The following is a 20775-nucleotide window of genomic DNA, read 5'->3' as shown; positions in this document are numbered from 1 at the left end:
TAGCACTAGTTTCAGTCTTTACTTATTTTATAATCTTACTATATTAATTCATTTTCTATTGCTATAACAAAATGCCTGAGGCTGGGAACTTAATAAAGAAAAGAGATTTGTTTGGCTCACAAATTTGGAGGCTGAAAATCCAATATCAGACATCCACATCAGTTTGGCCTCTGATGAGTTCCTTATGGTGGATGGCATTATATCATGTTCAAAGGGGTCACATGGCAAGACAGGAAGCCAAAGAGGGTCTTGGAGTCAATCTTGGTTTTTTTTGTTAACAACTCACTGTTGTGACCACCAACTGGAGACCCAGAAGAACTACCTTAATATCTTCTGAGGGCAGCACTCCCAATGACCTAACTACTTCCCACTGAGCCCTTCCTCTTAAAGGGTCTACCATCTCAACACTATGGACCATGTATCTGACTCATGAACCACTGAGGGACAAATCATGCCCAAATCATAACACTAATTGCTACTCTAAATAAAAGCTTCATTAGGGCAAGAGCTAGGTCTAAGCTCCCCCACCCAGTATATATCATCAGCTCCAAAGTATCCAGAATAATTAAGGTGTTTTGGGGGGTCCATTCTTAATTAGGCAATTGTACATTGGTTTTATCTTTATCACCTTTTCTGGCTCAGAAAGATGCAGATTGATTTCTTCTGATCCCAAAAGACCTCTTTCCATATTCTGTTGGGTCACTTCCTATGGCTTTAGATTGTACAATTCCATCATATTTAATTATAAACATTCAATTTCTTATACAAAAATAGTCCTAAGTAAAAGTATAGTTAAAATGTGTAAATTTTTCCATTCAAGACTGTCTGGGAAGATACTGATTGACGAATACTAACCTTAGCTGGAATGCAAAATTAGTAGAAGACGCAAAACTTGACCTGAAAAAGATTAATTAGATGAACAAGAGATCACCTAGATGAGCAAGTAGGAATCAAAGAAGCATGACTGATAGAAATGTAGGAAATTCATCAAAGATGTTAAAGCTAGGGTGTGTTGGAGAGGGAGTGAGAGGAAATTCCAAACAGGAACTGGATGAACAAAATGTCACGTGTCTGTAAGTGATGGAAAATATACCCATTTGGCTGACTCACCTGGCCTTGTTGTGTAACAAGTTCTCAGGTTGGTTAAATTGGATTCATATTTTCTGTTACATCAAATGAGATGATGATAATAACTATGAGGAGTAATACATATGTCACATATTTCCAATATAATTGCTTTGTGTTTTTACTGTCATCAACAGGGATCTGTCTAGTAATATGATAATGGAGCTACCAGCCGAGCTTTTTGAAGATCTGAAGCTTCTACAGAAACTGTAAGTTCTTCATCATCAGATTCAAATGGCATGATGGTAGGCTTCAGAATAATAACATCTACATTTCTTTCCCCCTTCTTCTAATGGCAAAAAAAAAGGAACCTGTCATCCAATCCTCTTTTGTATCTTCACAAGAACCAGTTTAGAAGTCTTAAACAACTTCAGTCTCTGTAAGTAAAATATTACAATTGTGGATCTATTTTACTAAGAGACATATTTATTTCTAAATGCATATTTCACACCGAGGATATTATTGTGGATAGTATTGTTACCATGAATTATGCACTGATTGACCACAAAGCCACTTTTATTACCATTCAATTGCATAAAAGACACCTCTGTGTTTGAAACTACATCCACCTCCTTCCTGAAAACTAAGTTCATATGAACAAATATTATCCTACAATTTCCACAACTAATTAAATTTGCACTAATTTTATTTCTAAAAGTTTGACTAAAGCAAGTTATGTAAGACTTGCCTTCTTCGTTTTCCTTTCCCTTTTCCTACAAGAAACTACTTGATACTAGTCTGTTTTTACTTTTTTAGTAAGTAAAAAAAACCCATAGATATGGACATTCAAACAATTAATATTGCTTAGTATCTTAAATTTTCAACTATCTTCGGTTTTAATGGTGTCATGAAGTCTGTCAGTTATTCTTTGAGTCATAATTCCTTTCCTCTGGGTGACCATTTATTGGCAAAAGTTATTTTGTTTTAACCAGAGTAAAATTATATTACCTGACTTCAGACTAAAGCATTTCTTCATTTAATTCCAAAGATTAATCCTTGACATCACTTTTTATTCTTGTTAAATGGTTTTCTATTGGAAATTACCATAAGATTAAGTTCTCTTTCAACTTAAGATATTAGTAAGCATCTGCTGATGAAAAAGACTTGGTCTAGTCAGGTGCTATTTGCTCATACCTACTAGGGAGCTACTTGGGAGGCTGTGAACAGGAGGATTGCAATTTGAGGCCAACCTGGGCAAATAGTTCAGTTCCAAAATAACCACAGCAAAATGGACTTGAGGTGTGATTCAACCAGTAGAATGCCTGCTTTGCAAACATGAAACCCTGAGTTAAAACCCAAGTCCCACCAAAAAAAAAAAAAAAAAAAAAAAAAGACTTGGTCCCTGCTCTCATGAACCTAAAACATGAAAAATCAAAATATATATATAACCCATGTTTTAAACATAAGAATAGACCTCAGGATATGGACAATATGATTCTTTTTCTTTTCTTACCACAATGCATTTCTGAAAGCCAAAGTATCAAGCCACCAAATGCCTTTCTGAAAGTTAAAATAGCAACTACTGACTCCATGTTTTTCTTCCTTCATTCTTTCATTTCTTTATTGTCTCATTTCTTTTTCTTCTAAGACTCACTTGCACACTTATTTCACATTTATTGTTCAATTGAGGCATTGCACTGCCTTACGCACTTAGGATTAGTGGCCTCTTTCTAACTTAGGATATTAGAAAGTATTAATCAAATAATCACACAATTCACAAAAGCTAAAACTGTGATAAATCAAGGGAGAAAGCTAGAGAGTAAAAGAAAGGAGAGGAACCGCCAAAAAGCACCCATGACTGGGGGGTGTGGATTAGCAGAAGAGTGCCTGCTTAGCATGTGTAAAGCCTTGGGTTCAATCCCCAGCACTGCAAAATAAAGAAATGAATAAACAAAAACTTACAAAATAAAAATGGAAAGAACTCAGTTTCTTGCTAGAGGGTCCATGTGGTGAGTCGGTAGTATAAGAGCTCCCTCACGTTTCACTTCTGGCTTTCAGAGAGCAAGGGGATTCCTCCATGAAGGACATAGAACAAAGGAAAACTCAGCACCATGTTGAGAAATCCTTATTCGGATTAGCCAAAAAGAAATGGAGTAAAGATTGGGCATCTTTCAGATTAAACAGGAAAGCAAAATGTTTCCATTATCATAGATTGTTCTCCTTTCATCTGTAGCTCTGTATCCCACCATCCTGAAAAGTCTTGAAAATGTCTGCATTTGTAGATGCTTCTGGACGATTCAGAGTGTAGGGTGATCATTGGAGCCCTTCGAGGAAATTTTATGGGGTCTGGAGAGATTCCAAGTAATTGTGCTTCTCACTTTTGTCTTAGAAAATGATTGTCCTGAACTGGAGCTTCTCCTGCTGCTTCCATGGTTTCTACCCTAAAGATACATAGGCCAGGAAGAAACCCAGATTCCCACCAAACTCACTTCAGTGAGGCTCTCAGGTTGGAAGTATCAGCTCCTAAATGCAACCCTTTAACTTCCACGACACTATTATATTAAACTGCAGAATAATTCCATATTCACACAAGACACCACTGCTGTTTGTTTGTTCGTTTTATTTTGCAGTGCTGAGCATTGAACCTAGAGCCTTACACATGCTAGGCAAATGCTCGACCCTTACCCCCTTGCCATTTTTAAATCAAAGAAATGAATGAAAGAGTTGTATTAAAATGTAATTCTGCATCTGAAGTGACAAAACAGCTCCAACTTACAGGAGACTTAAATAGAAATGGTAATTTTTGAGAGAGTGCACTGTAAAATTTTCATTCTAATTTGAATTTGTAATGTAAAATTTTGAAGCATGATATCTAGGACATGACAAAGAATGAAATTATTAAAAGCTTAACTCTAAAAATATAAAACCTATTGTGCATATTTTCCAGAGACCTGGAAAGGATAGAAATTCCAAATATAAACACAGGAATGTTTCAATCCCTGAAGAATCTTTCTCACATGTATGTATGTATGCAAGAATGGAAAAGAAATATGGTGAAATGTTTCAGATATTCTCATGTCAACTGTCTAATGTATCACTGCAATGTGTTTTATGCAACAAAAGTCTTTTTTATTGAGAACTTTTTAATTTTGTCACCTTTGGTCCCTGTTCAAATAGAGTTCAATATTATGATGTGCCGACATGAATGACCCTTCTCTCTGGAAACACGCTGTTTATCCAATTGAGGCCCAATAAGAGATCAGGGTACCAGAATGCCACATATTACACAAGATGAAGTCACTGGCTAAATGGTACTCAGGAGACCTGGAAACATTAATTCACCTCACATGAATGAGCAGTCGGCTGCTCTAAGATTTGAGCCCTTAGGAAGAAAGGTGCTATATAGATTCCAGGTGTTGTTACTGTTACTAAGTGCACTACAAAATGGAGGTAATTCATCTTTATAGTAGTTTTTGTTAAGTCACTTTAGTATATTTGCCTAAAGTGCACTGTGTAAGTTGTGTTAATATATGTGTTTATAACATGATAATTTCTTTATCAACTGTATAACCTATATGTTCATTATTTCAAAAAATTAACCCTTGTTATCCACAAAAGTAGGGAGGACTCGATGTAAGATCTCATGTTGGGCGCAGCCAGTGGATGAAAGTGTTGATGTGAAGGTGCTTTTTGGGAGAACATTTTGCTTATGTCTGTGCAGTAGGCATGATGGCTAAAAGACAGGTGTTTGATGCAAATCCACACAGTTTTGTTCATTTTTCTTTCTGTGGCACCATTAGATAAATATTCAATGAGGCTATCATTTCCTTGTTGCATGCAAAAGGTGAGTTCTTAAAATAGAGTTCAACCTTTCTAGAATTTGATGAAAAGTTGCTGTTTTAAATATAGATCTGAAGTCAAGGTCAGAAAGGAGCCAACAAGTAATAGAAAACTTGTGAGTTTAGCCAGCTCCCCTCTAAGGGACAGACTTCCTTCTCCTTCTTTGTCCTTTATTTACTGAAACACTTTCGCCTCGACACCCATCCCTTCCACCTGTCAACTGGTCATAGTGGAAGAACCAAGGTGGCTCTATCTGAAGACAGTGGACATCATGGAATCCTAAAAGAACCAAGAGGCCAAGTTAAGTGTGTGCCAGGGACTCCTGAGAAGGAAAAACTAACAATAGAATTACAATGTCAAGTTCCTTTAGTCATATGCTAAGTGTTGAGAACAGACTGTAAGATGCTCTAGGCCAGTGACTATCTCATATGACTTTTCCTGACACACCCAGCACTCAGTTGTCTCTCATCCATTTGCTGATCTAAGAAATATTTGTTGAGGCCATGTGCCAGGCATGATCTAGATGCTGAGAACCCAATGATGAATAAGAGAAAGAATATTTGTCCCATGGAGTTTCCATGTAGTTTTGGAACCAGAGTAAATAAGCCAATAAATAAGTAGCTATTAAATGCCATGAAGGGCCAAAACAAGATAAAAGGATAGCAGGACGGTTTGGATGGTTAAGTGGAAGTCAGGGTGATGTGACATTTGACAGGCCTGAACAGGATGGAGCAGCCCTAGCAATATCTTGGGTTAGAACCTTCCAGGCAGAGGGAAAAACAAAAGCAGGATTCTCAGAAGGATATGAGCCTGCTTGTTTGGAGATTAGAAGAAAGTTATTGTACCTGGGTAGAAGGAGGTCCAGGTGGCTTGGGGCGGCCAGGGTTCCAATCAAGGAAGGTCTTGGCATTGTGGCAAAATAAAGCTTTGTTTAACTTGTTGGAATAAATTAGGGATATTGATTAAGCTGAGAGAAAAGAACTATAAGAAGTAGTAAAACAAACAAACAAATAAACAAAAAAGAATGAGTTTTATGGAAGAAAATTCCTACACACACAGGTTTAGGGGATGTCCATAAGCCAAATGACCTCCCTAATTCTAACTCTCCAGGATTCCCCATACATAAATACACTGGCCACAAACAAACCTGTACTTCCTCTAGAAATTGTTTAAGTCCTTCCAGACCCTAGTAAGAAATCTATGTTTAAGACAACTGCTCTTCTTCCTTCCAGCTCCAGTAAGACAATTTTCTTTGTCTTAGAGATCCTCCCTTCCTGCCAGTGTCAGGGAAAAGGCAACTAAGTCAAGTAGACCTCAGTGTTTACAACTAAGGACAGGTCAGGAATGCCTCTAGCAAACTACAGAAGGTTCCTTACATCTCCCCGCCCCCAGGGCAAGCCCCTGGATGTTGGCTAGAGATCAATTTAGTGACAACAATCTACTTTTTATAATACTCAATGAGAATAATCCAATGCGAACAGGGGGAAAAAGTAGAGCCTCTGAGACTTCAAATCTACATAGCCTAACCTGACACCCTTTAGCCAAGCCAGACACCCTTTAGCCACGCCACTTCTGAATTTCTGTGTCCCATTAGGCCACTCATCTTTTGAAGAATACTGCCTAGAGTAACATACTACTTGCTGAGGTACTCTACCCGTGATGCACCACTAAACAAAACAAACCTAGCAAAGTTGCATACTTAACATAGCCCTAGTAGGACTGCAACTGTGATTTCTGTATCATTGCTGTAAAGTGACTCTTTTTTTCCCTTTGACTTTAGTTATTTCAAAAACTTTCGATACTGCTCCTATGCTCCCCATGTCCGAATATGTATGCCCTTGACTGACGGCATTTCTTCATTTGAGGACCTCTTGGCTAACAATATCCTCAGAATATTTGTCTGGGTTATAGCTTTCATTACCTGCTTTGGAAATCTTTTTGTCATTGGCATGAGATCTTTCATTAAAGCTGAAAATACAACTCACGCTATGTCCATCAAAATCCTTTGTTGTAAGTATGTTTCCTATATAAGTAGGATATCTTCTGTGAGCTGTAAGCTAGATATATATAATGTGTGGAGATCTATATATATATATATATGAAATATAACCTTCAACAAATGGCATTTCATATAAATTACATATGGTGGGCAGGTTTATTTTCTAGATATAAAGATGAGGCTCTTTGTAGCTGTGTTTTAGACTACTGGGCATTATGTCCTAGAAATGGGGTGACAGAATGGTAAGTGATGGATTATGAAGTTTTGTGGGTTATAAACTAAACTTGATTAACTTCAATTACAGTAATATCCATGCTTCTCAAACTCAGGAAATGACTCCCTCTATTAACTACTCCAAATAATACATATTTACCGTTTAAATACTATCTCTTCCCACCACCACCCTCAAAAAAAGTTCCCACTCATCCCTTTTTAACTTTAAGACTAAGACATAGGGTGCTGCTTTAGAAAAAGCACAGATTTTTAAATCCATTGGCATTTTGATGTTCTAGCAGTAAATACATTAGTTCATTAAATACAGGAGGAAGGAACTAGATCTAATCAGAAAGCCCAAACGAGATACTGAGAACCACCAACATGCACTGCATGGATTCGTCCACAGGTGCCGACTGCCTGATGGGCGTTTACTTGTTCTCCATTGGCTTTTTCGACCTCAAATACCGAGGGCAGTATCAGAAGTACGCGCTGCTGTGGATGGACAGCGTGCAGTGCCGTCTCGTGGGCTTCCTGGCCATGCTGTCCACGGAAGTCTCCGTCCTGCTGCTGACCTTCTTGACTCTGGAGAAGTTTCTGGTCATCGTCTTCCCGTTTAGCAACATCCGTCCAGGAAAGAGGCAGACTGCGACCATCCTCATCTGTATCTGGATAGTGGGATTTCTGATCGCTGTCATTCCCTTTTGGAATGAGGACTATTTTGGAAACTTTTATGGGAAAAATGGAGTATGCTTTCCACTTCATTGTGACCAGGCAGAGAGGAACGGAAGCAAAGAGTATTCCCTTGGAATTTTCCTCGGTAAATTATATTTTCCATTTCCTGGATAAATACCATTTTGATAAAACACCATAAGCTTTGGTAAAGATGGATATGTCCATTTCAGAAAGTAAACAAATACAGTCAAGACTATGTCCCTTTCAAAGAAGAGTTCTTGCCATGCATTTATAGAAGCTTTTATTAAACTTTTTATTACAGAAGTTTAGTGTGGAAAACAAAGATGTACTATCAGGATCTCTGGATGACTTTTTTTATTATCTCTGCATTCCTTGATTTTGTGTTCACATACAGTGAGTGACTACAAGGTAGAAGAATTCTTGTTTAGTGCCTAGTCCTGAAATCTTACCAAGTTATTTGAACTCCTTTTTTGAAACTATCTAGCTATGAGTTAAATAAATACTAAAATTCTGGAAACTCACTAGAAAGATTTATTGCCTTTGGTAAATGCAGCTCTTAAGCTTGCAATGTAAGAATGCTTAATATGAGTTTTCCTGTTCAATCTTCTAAATTTCCCTTGATTTTTTTTTTTTTTAGAAAAGAAGACACTAAGTTTTGTTACAAATGAAGGACATATTCAGCACCTTTAGGTTAATTTTTTCTATTGTGTAACATTCATTCTCCTTTGCCTTCTTTTTCCCTCTTCTACCTACCCAACAGGCAGTGTGGTCCTTTCTTTTTCATCAAATAATGTTTATCAGAATATGTATCTGTCTTTGTTCCTTGCAGTCTCTATCCACTGCTTTCGCCTGAATTTGCAACCGCACCCATATTGGTCTTTGTTCTCATAGCCTTCTCCTCTTCCCATTTATCTGTTCACTACTCTTCTTATCATCAAACTGGGTTAAAAAAAAAAAGGCAGTGTACACTTCTGATCAGAGGCTTTCAATGGTTCCCAATTACTTTCAAGGTTACGTTTAAATGAATCATTTAAAATTCATCATGACTCTAACCGTTGTTCCCAGATCTTCTCCATCTTCTCCATCTGTTTCTTTTCCTTCTCTGAAAAAAACAAACCTTTCATTAATACCCCGCACACACCATGCTGTTTGGTAGCTATTTCTTCATAGGTATGTCACCTGAAGATAGGCTGTTCTTGGTATTTTCTCGTTATTGTTATTTTTTTGTCAGTACTGCGGTTTGAACTCAGGTCCTTGGGCTTGTTGGCAAGCACTCCACCACTTGAACCATGACTCTAGTCCTTTTTGCTTTTTATGTTTCAAATAGGGTCTACCAGTTTTTGCTCAGACTAGTCCCAGACCAACAACCTCTTATTTCTGCCTCCCAAGTAGCTGGGATTCTAGGCAGGAGCCATCATGTCTGGAACAATGATTTGTTTCTTCATTGTTCCTATAATAATAGGTGAACGGCTAAATGGTAGAATGCCTGCCTAGCAAGTTGAGGCCCTAAGCTCAAACCCCAGTACTGCCTAAAAAAAAAATAGACAGGTGCACTTCATAGATACCCCCAACACACACACACACACACACACACACACACACACACACACACCACACACACACACACACACACACACACACACTATATTGCATTGAGTCGCCAAGGATTGATTTAGCACCTGCCAAAGACTGTATTGGGTTCTGGAGATACAACAGACTCAGCCCTCACAGACCCTCATGGACCAGAGGGCAGGGGTACAGACAACTACACATCCTTACATCACAGACTGGTAAATGCCATGATGAAAGAGTACAGGATGTTCTAGGAGCCCCAGAGAAGTCTTCCCAGTAAATCCAAACTGACACCCACATGATGAGTGAAAAGATGATGCCAAGTGAGGGCAGAAGAAGGTGGAGTGGGAGTTCTGTTCCAAAAAACAGTGCATTCAGAGACTCAAAGCCAGGGAATGGACCTGAAGGTGTTTGGTATAGGGGCAGGCTCAAGACTATAATCCTTGCTACTCAGGAGGTAGAGATCAGAATTGGGGTTCGAGGTCAGCCTGGGCCAAAAATTTGTAAGACCCAATCTCAACCAATGGCTGGATCCAGTGGTGCGTGCCTGTCATCCCAACCACTTAAGGAAGCTCAGATAGGAGGATTTCAGTCCAGGCAGCCTGTGCATAACGTGAGACCCTATCTCAAAAATAAACAACACCAAGTTGGTTAGAGCGCCTGCCTAGCAAATGTGAGGCCTTGAGTTTAACCCCCACTACTGCAGAAGAAGAGGAAGCAGGAGGAGAAAGAGGAGGAGTTTGGTGTAGCTGGATCTTACAGTTAAGGCATAGGGGTCTACTAAAAGGGACTAAGCACCTGTAACATATCCCAGATACATAAAAAGATAACAATACATGTGTGCACACCACCACTACTACCACCACCATCTTCATCATTATTACCTTCATCATTATTAGCATCTTCTAGAGCTTTAAATAAAGCACATTTTTTTGTTTGAAGAAAATACTATTTTTAATTAATTTTTTATTTTAAAATATTTTTAGATTTAGAGAAAGGTTACAAGGACAGTACCAATTCCCCTAGGGCTAACTCCTGACAATTAGTGCATTTAGAACACGTTCTTTTCATTCTTTCTATAAGACTCTTTTCAGAATTTGGCCCAGAGGAGCATTTTCTACCATTTTATTTTATGCTTAAGTATACTTTCTTTCTTTTTTCTTTTTTCTTTTTTTTTTTTTGTGGCACTGGGGTTTGAACTCAGGGCCTCGTGCTTGTTAGGCAGGCTCTCTTACAGCTTGAACCACTCCTCCTGCCTTTTTCTGTGATGAGTTTTTTTTCAAGATAAGCATAAGCTACAGGCATGAGCCACCAGCACCTGGCTTAACTACATTTTCTGATGTGAGACCTAAGAAAGACACACCAGTTTTATAAAACGCTATCATGTAGCCTTATAGTGTAATTCCATGGAATATGAAATGTTTTAGATAAAAATAACCTTGAATTTAAATTATTTTTCCTAGACTTCACCAGACTAACATACAGTCTAGGTTTAGATTAACATTTTTAAAACAACTGGGAAAATATATGCAAATTTTATGCTCCCTATTAGGAATGAGATAATCACTTAGAATTTTTATTATAACAAGAATAAAACAAATGAAGGAATCAAACAGTCAATTTTGATTACAGGGGACAGTGATGTCAAGGGAGAATCCTGTGAATATATTTGGCCCCAAAGGAGTGATTCAGTGCTGAGGCATAGCTCAAGTGGTAGAGCACCTGCCTAGCAAGTGCAAAGCCCTCAGTTAAAACTCAGTACTACAAAAAAAGAGTGATTCAAATAGTTGAATTTTTAAATTTTTTTCTTACTTCCTTTTCTAAAAGATTCTGAACCACAGTTGTTTAAATCACTGTCAGCAACCTGAAGAAAAATATACAAAAGTACATTTTTGTTCTATGCATCATTTTTATTTAAGACCCAAAAATATGGAATAATGTTCCTGAGGCAATAATGTTTGTGATAAATTCCAAGGTTATCTTATTCATGTGTATAAGATAAGAAAATTGGGTTATCTTTATTTTTTGAGACATGCATATGATTATAGTAATCCCTTAAGGGTTGACTTTGCAGAGAGCCAAAAACAAAAATAGATTTTTCATGTTTTAAAAAAAGCCAGAGCTTGCTTCATGGTATGTCTAGATCTGAATTTCAAGTCTGTAATTTTTCAAAAAGGTTTACGTCTTTAATTTTCTTTTTTGAGTTGGAAAACTCAAATCCTTTATCGTATTTCTTAAACTCAGGAATTTTTCAGCTAAATACCACTGGGCTTATACAAAAGAATGTTTATTGGAGGTACAAGTGTGTAAGAAGTACCATATTCAATAGCTAAGTACCCCACTGTTTTAGTGTTGACGTATGCACCTGAGATGTTAAGTTGTCTGCTTTTCCCAACAGGTGTGAACTTGCTGGCTTTCCTCATCATTGTATTTTCCTATATTACTATGTTCTGTTCCATTCAAAAAACCACCTTGCAGACTGCAGAAGTGAGGAACCACAATGGAAAAGAGGTGGCTGTTGCAAATCGGTTCTTTTTTATAGTGTTCTCTGATGCCATCTGCTGGATTCCTGTGTTTGTAATTAAAATCCTTTCCCTCCTCCAAGTGGAAATACCAGGTCAGTCCCTTCTATCATTCCCATCGTTCTATCTTGCCCTTTGTTTGACAAGCCAGAATTTAGGATGCTGCCTTACATATCCTAAGCTCACCATAGGCACCTATGACTTCAATACAAAGAGGTAGTACTTCCTCCAGTGTTTATAATCAGTATTCTGAATTGGGTAATGGTGCAATCCAGCAAGGAATAATTTTTAAAAATTTTAAAGGAGCTAAAGAGAAAAGTTGGATTACCTTGCTTCTACCTAAGCTAGATAGTGGCTCTTAACAAGGAGTATGAAAAATAACCAAAATGTACATGTCCCTGGTCCACTCAGGCCTCTGAGTTTAGTATCTGGGAGTCAAGGCCTGTACATGGATGTTTTGTCAAGTTCCCCAGTGATTCTGATGTGCACACACCTAGAAAGAACCATCAGTCTATTCCATAGTTCTAGCCATGAAATGTCACACTGGGGTCTGTGGCGTGCTAGATATTCCATGGAAATGCCTCACCCAGAAGGCCAGGTTCCCAGCATACAGCCCCAGTTCAGACAGAGAAAATAACCTTTCATTAGTTAGGAGTTTACTTGAAACCCATTCTGAGACCTAGAAACCGCAGCGATTGGGGGACCTCCTAGGGTTTTAGCTTGACTCTGTAAAACAGAGTCTGGGATGGCTTTCAACTTACTGGTTCAGCCAATAGCAGATCCACTTGAAGCATTAATCCAGGGCAGGAAATGTGTCTTTTTTATTATGGCATCCCAGTGTCACCTATGGTGTCTGGCACATCCTGATAGAAGACTGGCAAGTACACAAATGACAAGCAGCTATAATGACCTCTTTCCCTCTAGCTTTGACTTGTGCACAAAGTCATCACAAGTGTGCAAAATGGCACACATAGCCATGGTAGTCCCTTAACCTATTAGCTTCGTCTCCACAATCAAGCATAAATGTCCCTGGAGCCATGTGAGATAGAGAAGTGAAAATCAGGAGGGAGATCAGGGCTGGATATTTGGGAAACTTTTCTGGTCTGGTTGGTCAGAATAGAGGCCATAAGAATTTTTTGAGAGATCACTCTGGGCAGTTGTACTTTGAAAAACAAAGTTAGTTAAATATTAATGGTCACAGATGTTCTCTTGAATAGTCTCCAATCTATGACTACTACCTGGACAACTCAACTTTTACATCCTACCACTTGAAATTCAACAGGACCAAACTGTCCATTGGCTTCACTGCTCGTGGGATAAAACCCAAATGCAGGATTAGCATTATAATATCTCTTATGTCCTACCCACCCTCTCATATTCTATGATCCAAGTCCATTGGAATGATTTGACTTTTTCCTCCTGCACTTTTCTGATATGACATCAGGTTTGCTGAAGTTCTTCCCTCCACCTGAATTATACTCGTAATCACCAAGATCTTAGCCTCCTAAACCACCCTTCTCATCTCAGAAGGCTCAACCCAGATGTTCCCTCCTCCACAGTGTCTTTCCAGACCTCTTTCCACCCACTTCCATCCAATCTAATTGAGTAACCATCCAGGATATCTTGATTGCACTTATTAGTCTCATCTGAGCTGCCTCACACCAGCACTGGTTTTGAATATGTCCATTGCTGCCTTTCAGATTACAAATCAGAATGATAGGGACCATGTCTTACTCATCTTTGCACTTCCCTAAGTGCTTTTCACACAGTGCTATTCAGTAAATGAGAGAGCAGTTGTGTGCTATCCTAGGGAGAGCGTCAGATGGCAGGAGCTCATAAGGATGCCCACAAGCAGAGGACCCCCGAAGTGGAGGATTCCCCAGTGGATCAGGAAGCTGAACTCATCCAGAAAGGCTGGATTGAATGGAGTTTGTCTCCATCAACTTTCCCACTCCTGTCTCCACCCGTGAGGTACTTCCCCAGCCCAGGCATCCGCTTCGCTTGGATGTTAGGGGTAGTGATAGAAGGTCCTGGCATCATGAAGCAGGAATTCCAGGCTCCTGTCCTGACTTAGCCGAGAGACCTGTTGAAGGAGCATAGCGAGGTCACCTCACCTCACTGACACTATTTCTAGATTTTCTCTCAAATTCCTCCCACTTTTTCACAATTCCAAGTTTTGTTAACTCCTTGAGGACTTTTCTCTCTGTATTAGTTTGCTAGGGGTGTCATAATAAAGTATCACAGAAATTTATTTTCTCATGGTTCTGGAAGCTGAAGTCCAAGATCAAAGAGTTCGCCAGTTTGGTTTTTTTGTAAGGCCCCCCTCGTCTTGCAAATGGCCACCTTTTTCTTTGTTTTCACATGGCTTGCCTCCACTTGTGCATCCTGGTTATCTCTTCATATATCCAAACTTCCTCTACTCATAAAGATCTTATAATGTCAGATTAGAATAGGACTCACCTTACTGACCTCATTTTATTTTACTTATTTCTTTAAAGGCTCTGTCTCCCAATATAGGCACATTCAGAAACACTGGGACGTCAGCATATGAATTGGGGGGGGGCGTGATTCAGCCCACAGTATTCTCTGATTTGGAGTCAGGAGATGTCTGGTCATCAAGGGCACCCGATGGCAGCCGTTTAGATCATGATAAACTTAATTACAACCTCATGAAAATCAATAGAGCAGGAAACATATGATTGAGCCGTACAACAGTAGTTCTTCTCTACATTGATGTTCACTACTTCAAAGTTGGTCTGGAATACCTTGGTGGACATAGGCAAAAATATTTTATTGCATGTCACAAATCTCTTCTTGCATGTCCAACTTATGGTGCCACATGAAAATGCTGTCGTCATAGATCTAATTCACCCTGCCCCTGGCCTCTCAGAGCTCTGGGGTCTGCCAGTCAAGGCATACACAAAAGATAAGCCAGCATCAGCCTTCCTGCCTCAGAACTCCACCACTGATCTTAAATTAGAGGGTCTCCCTGAAAATGAACAGGAAGCTTCACTCAGAATGCACATTACATAGAACTTATGTGGCATTTGTCATTGCCCAATTGAAATGAGGTGTTCTCAGGAATTGTTTTCTGCCAGGTTGAGGGTGAGATTGTTGGTGGGGGAGAGGGTACAACAGACAAAAAAAACAACATAGTTTGTTACCTCTTCAGATCATCTGGGTTTTTTTCAATTAAATTTAAAATTTAGGGGTTTTCTCCATTTTCTTTCCAGTTTTTAAAAAAATGACAAGGAAAAGAAGATGAAATGGGGGAAGAGGAAGGCAAATACAGGAAAGAAGAGGGAAGATTTCTTTTAAAAGATAGAGGAGGGAAGGTCATATAAGCAGTCAGAAAACAATGGAAATAAAATAGAGAAAGAATGAAGGTATTTAGGGAACAAAGGAGGGTCAAGAGAAGAACAAAATTACAGTAGTAAAGGATAAGAAAACTGTAGGGTTGGAGAAGGAGGAGAGACTGACAAAGGATAGTGAAAATGTCATTGGCCTCACTCTGCAGCTATTCACCTGCCCTGGGAGTGCTTTGAACTTTTGACCACATAGGAGAAGACAGCATCATGGTGGAATTCGAGGATCTCAGGTGTTAGTGCTGAAAAGAGATGCCCATGGAACTACTAGCTGAAACTCTTGACTCAGTCAATCAAACTCCCCCCAGTCCCCTTTTACAGAGAAGCTGAGGTCAAAAGAGTGCAGGGAACAAAAGAAATTCATCAAGCTTGGGGGAAATAGCCCTCCTTCCTTTTCAAATCTTCAGTAATAGATAACAGCATCCTAGGGCATCAGGGAAGGATCTCCAGGATTGGATGGAAGTACTACCAAGGTCAGATCTGGCTGCCAGACCAGAAGTTTCTTGAAACCTGCTTTGTTGCTTAAAGATTATTTCCACATTTTCTTGTTTCCCTATAAATGAAAGCAAGAAAAACACATTGTACTAAAACTTATAATTTATAAAGTGTTTTTAGATTATTTCTTCCAGCTTTGTCCCCAAAAATCTGCAATTTAGTTACTGAAATTCAGAAATGTTAAATGGTATGACCTTGAACCCATAGCTCCTGTGTTCTTTCATAATGGATATTTTTTCAATAAGGTAAGAGGAAGCCTAAATGTACTAAGTAGCCCCTTATTAACAACATTAGCTGTGAAGTACCATGGCTATTTTACGTCTATTTAAACCATTACCTTCAGGTTAGAGGTGTAGTTCAGTGGTAAGGCAGGTGCAAGACCCTAGGTTTGATCCCCAACACTGCAAGAAATAAAATAAAAATAAGAAATCTTCACCTTTTTTTTCTCATATCTTGTTTCCTTCTTTAGGCACAGTTACTTCCTGGATAGTGATTTTTTTCCTTCCCATAAACAGTGCCTTGAACCCAATCCTCTACACTCTTACCACCAGTGTTTTTAAAGACAAGTTGAAACAGCTGCTGCACAAACATCGGAGGAAATCAATTTTCAAAATTAAAAAGAAAAGTTTATCTACATCCATTGTGTGGACAGATGACTCCTCTTCCCTGAAACTTGGGATTTTGAACAAAATAACCCTTGGGGACAGTATAATAAAACCAGTTTCCTAATATTAGTTTTGGATCACTGGATTTTCAAGGGACTACCTAACACAAGGTATAGCTTTTGGAATATGGCGTCTGCATTGCTTTTCATCCTGACCAGTGGTAACCCCATGCCACACAAGGGGCCCAGCTGACTGACTTCTGGCCCTGCATTCCAGTGGCGGCTCTACTACCGATCAACTGTGCTGAGAAATGCACCAAAGGGCTCTTCTCCTCATCCTCACCTGCTTCAGATGGACAAGTGAATCCACAGAGAGTAGGCTGATATGCAATTAACCTCTAGCTAGTCAAACACTACCAACCTACCCAAGGATGCTCACATGTAGTCTTCTTTTCCACTGTCCACAAAACAAAAGGATTCACAACAGATTATTTCAGTGTGGCCATAATACCATAAATCTAACATCGCCTTCTTTGCTTTTTTAGTATCAAATAAAATCAGCATCCTGCAGATGCTTTGATAGCAAAGGATTTCTGAGATGTTCATCCACCTCAAGTCCTACCTTTGGAGGCTGGTGGGGTAGCAACGTTGAAAGCAGAACTTCATGCCAAGTTACCTTGTTTAACATGCCCAAAGAGGCACACTGTTCAAGCCTACTACCTTTTGACTTTTATTTAAGCTCAGAAGAGCTGAGGTCTTAAACAAGATATTTTTCTTAAAGTTGCCCAGGCACAAAGGAAAATTGGGCACCCCAATTGCCAAAAACTATGATTTAATATTTTTAAGGATAATTTCTTTATAGCAGTATTTTTGTTGCCAGTAAGTTCAGCTTTCCTAGAACATACAGATGAGAAGTATTAGAGGAGATTCAAGAAGAATGCTTTGATTTTATTTACTTGTATTAATTCATATTTTTTTAAACAAAAAGAAAAGTAACTTTGGATTGAAAATGCTTGTGAAGGCCTGGACATTTTTTATACTGAAAGTTTATATGTGAAAAAAGGAGATCAGGTAAATAAAGTTATATTTTGCATTTGTCCATATATTATTTTAAGTTCAACAAAGACTGTGGATAGGGTCTTCTGATTACTAAGCTTGTTTCTTCTGGTAAAGAATAAAGCTAGGAAGCCCAGCACTTCATCTAATAAGACACATCTTAAATCTTTCTTCCTCCCCTCCCCTTCTATTTTTTTGTGAACTGTTTGCCCAGGCTGGCCTGGAACTCAGCCTCCCAGATAGCTAAGACTACAGGTGTGAGCCACAGGGCCCAACTTTCTTTTGCCCTTTAACCAAAGCATGAAACATCAGTAAGTTAATTTCTTCACCATTCACTTCATTCTGAGTTCCTTTAATGAGATGAAATGCAAGCATCTGCCTGAGAATACTGTCACCTTCTGTTAGGTACTGAATGGGATGTCCTTTTACCCAGTAGCCTATCCAGGAGACAAAAACACTCAGCTTGTATGTCATACTCATCCTGTTAATTTACTTATTATTACTTAATATTGACTAAAACCACAATAAAAGTTCCTTCATTTTGATCAAGTAATATATTTCTATGTAAAGTAAAATCTTTCTGTTAAGATTCTAGAAATAATGTCCTCTCCCCCTGGGGACTAAAATGCCCTTTTTCCTTATGGTTTCAAACGTTTCTCTGCAATATGATGAACTGCCTTCATAATTTGTTCTCTAGATTCGCCAACATTTTATTAAATATCCTTTGCAAATCCTTGATCACTGCTATGGTTTGGATCTCAAACATCTCCCAAAGGCTTGTGTGTTGAAGGCTTAATCCCCAGATGATGGCACAGTTGGGAGGTGGTGAAACCTTCAGGAGGTGGGACCCAGTTGAAGGAAGTCGGGCTACTAATGACATGCCCTTGAAGAGATATTGGGGTACAGCCCATTCCTCTCTATTTGCTTCCCAGCTGCTGTGAGGTGAACAGTTTTCCTCTGCTATGTGATCCTGCCATGATGTACTGTGCCACTAGAGGCATAAAAGAAACAGGGCCAAGCAACTATGGACTGAAACCTCCAAAAGAAATCTCCCTTCATTTAAGTTATCTCAGGGATTTGCCACAGTGATGGAAAGCTGGTTCACACAATCACTATATAGTTTATTTCCTCATACAGTTCCCAACAGCAGGAGCATAAATAAGGAATAGACCCTAAGCCTAAGTATCTTCATTTTGATACAAATGTGCATCTACATTCTTGAAAAGCATTGTCCATGGCCAGTGAACCAGGCCTCTGAGAACAGTCAGCTGTTACTGTTGAGCAGTAAGCATGAGAAATAAAAGATCAGAGGCTTCTGGGAAATCCACAGCCATATGGAATAATGGGAGTTATATACTGGTCAACAACATCCCAAAAAATAGCTAAAGTTGAAATCTGATAGCTTAGTGATTACTCGTACTCTGTACTGCTATCTAGATGGAAAACTAGTAGAAATATGTGTACTTTTTAATAAATAATGGTCTTTTATCTATAGTGAGTGAGATCTCTTGTTAGGTCAAGATTATTTTGTAAGCCCAGTATTTCTGTGTGGTTATGAAAACAGTACCTGAGTTTATGAACATTTTCTCTGACAATGTACACATCAATTAGCTATCGCTCCAGAACTGTAGAAGCCACAGGCTGTGCCATCTGAGCAGGGAGGGTAGGGCCAGTCACCTGCCCCAATCCCGACCATGCATCTGTACATGACTGAAATCTTATCTCGAAGGGAAAGGGAAAGACGCAAGTCAATGTGGCGCCTCAGAGGAGAGTACAGAAGGAGTACAGAGACAATCTGTGCTAGCTATAGACAAGCTTATTTACATAGCTTTGTTTCTTTCTTTTTTATTATTATTATTAGCATATTATAGTTGTACAGGGGATACACTGTGACAGTTACATAGTGTTCACAATATATCATAATTAGATTCACCCCCTCCATCTTTCTCCTTTATCCCCGCTCCACTTCCCTCTTAGAACAATTTCAACAGTTTTCATTGTTCTATTTTCACACATGAATACAAAATACTTCCACCATATTTGCCCTCCTTCACCCTTTCCTTAGGCCCTCCCACCTCCCACTGGTACCCACCCTGGGCAGGACCTGTTTTCCTTCCTGTCCTTCATTTATTAAAAAATAAATAACATTTTTGTTGGTTTGTGATAGTTTTACAGGTGGTTATGTTGTAACATTTCCATATGTATATATATATATATATATATATATATATATATAATATCCCAAAGTGTTTCATCCACTCCATTATTCTCCCTCCCACCATATTCCCCTTCTTATTGTTTCATTATTAAGGCTCAGTTCTTTTTTCTATCAAGATAGGTTAAGCCCATTGCAATTGCTGAAAAACTTCTTGATGGTCTAAAGCTTTAAATGAAATTATACACATTTGAGCTTGAGGCAAGAGCAGTAACACCGTTCCCCACCTCCACCTCACACCCTGTGCTACAGCTCCATCCACCAGGACTCCATAGCATACTGGAGTTACAAAAGCACACCTGCCACCCTCTTAAGGATGTTAATATCTTAAGGATGACTCTGCTGCCAGATAAAGTCCAGAATTAGTGACTTGCTATCTATCTGCTTATGCTTTGTTTTCAAAAATTTATCTCACCCCAGATGATTCTTCACTCTGCTCCACCCTTCACAAGTTAGTAAGCAATGTGGAGACCCAGATTAGAGTTGTAGCTTCCAAAAATTAACCAGGAATACATGTGAGGCATATTTCTTTTTAGTTTTTCAGTATAACAAAAATGGGACCATGTGAAGTTGCTTTAACCTGTACTGAAGAAATAAAATAATGCTGGGTGCTTGTAATCCCAGCACTTGGTAGACTGAGGCAGGAGGATCAAAATTTTGAGGCCAGCCTGGGCTACATAGAAAGATCCTGCCTCAAAAACAAACAAAAACCTTGAAGATAAGTACTTTTATTTTGTATTTCCTTACTCTGATGAATGAGAAAGGGAGAATGATTACAAAGCTTTGTCTTCCTATGTATCTGTTTATATGCCAGTTATCTGACATCCTATTTATGCAAGATGGAAGATGTATATTTAATAACGGTCATGTTTAGGCCTGAACCACAAAACATAAAATGAAATTAGGCTATTCTTTTCAATGACTTTTTGGTAAGAGATTTCAAAGTTCTTGAGAAATGCTTCTTAAACTCTGCACACTGGTTGAAACCTATTACCCAATATGTCACTAGCAAAGTCTGCAGGATATTTCCCCACGTGGCACATATGAGAGGAATAAATTACAAATGAAGAAATAAGGAACAGCAATGCCTAAGCTATGAAATAGCAGATCCTGGAAATGGGGACCTTGTTCTG

At 38.8% G+C, this 20775-nt stretch overlaps 1 protein-coding gene across 1 annotated transcript in view; it reads left to right on the top strand.

Annotated features, from left to right (window-relative positions):
• The window catches only part of Rxfp2 (relaxin family peptide receptor 2), a 41432-nt gene extending 24546 nt beyond the window's left edge, over positions 1 to 16886 (top strand). The window contains exons 12-18 of the mRNA XM_074042855.1: positions 1263 to 1334; positions 1433 to 1504; positions 4013 to 4084; positions 6686 to 6915; positions 7527 to 7937; positions 11784 to 12002; positions 16237 to 16886. Of these exons, the coding sequence (XP_073898956.1) occupies positions 1263 to 1334; positions 1433 to 1504; positions 4013 to 4084; positions 6686 to 6915; positions 7527 to 7937; positions 11784 to 12002; positions 16237 to 16496 (1336 nt within the window). The 3' untranslated portion in view covers positions 16497 to 16886. The remainder of the gene's footprint in view (positions 1 to 1262; positions 1335 to 1432; positions 1505 to 4012; positions 4085 to 6685; positions 6916 to 7526; positions 7938 to 11783; positions 12003 to 16236) is intronic.
• Positions 16887 to 20775: the final 3889 nt, after the last annotated feature.

The sequence above is a fragment of the Castor canadensis genome, chromosome 10, assembly GCF_047511655.1.
Source record: "Castor canadensis chromosome 10, mCasCan1.hap1v2, whole genome shotgun sequence".
In the NCBI taxonomy this organism is placed as follows: domain Eukaryota; kingdom Metazoa; phylum Chordata; class Mammalia; order Rodentia; family Castoridae; genus Castor; species Castor canadensis.
Note: the sequence above shows the minus strand (reverse complement) of the source record. Positions and strands in the feature narration are given on the sequence as shown.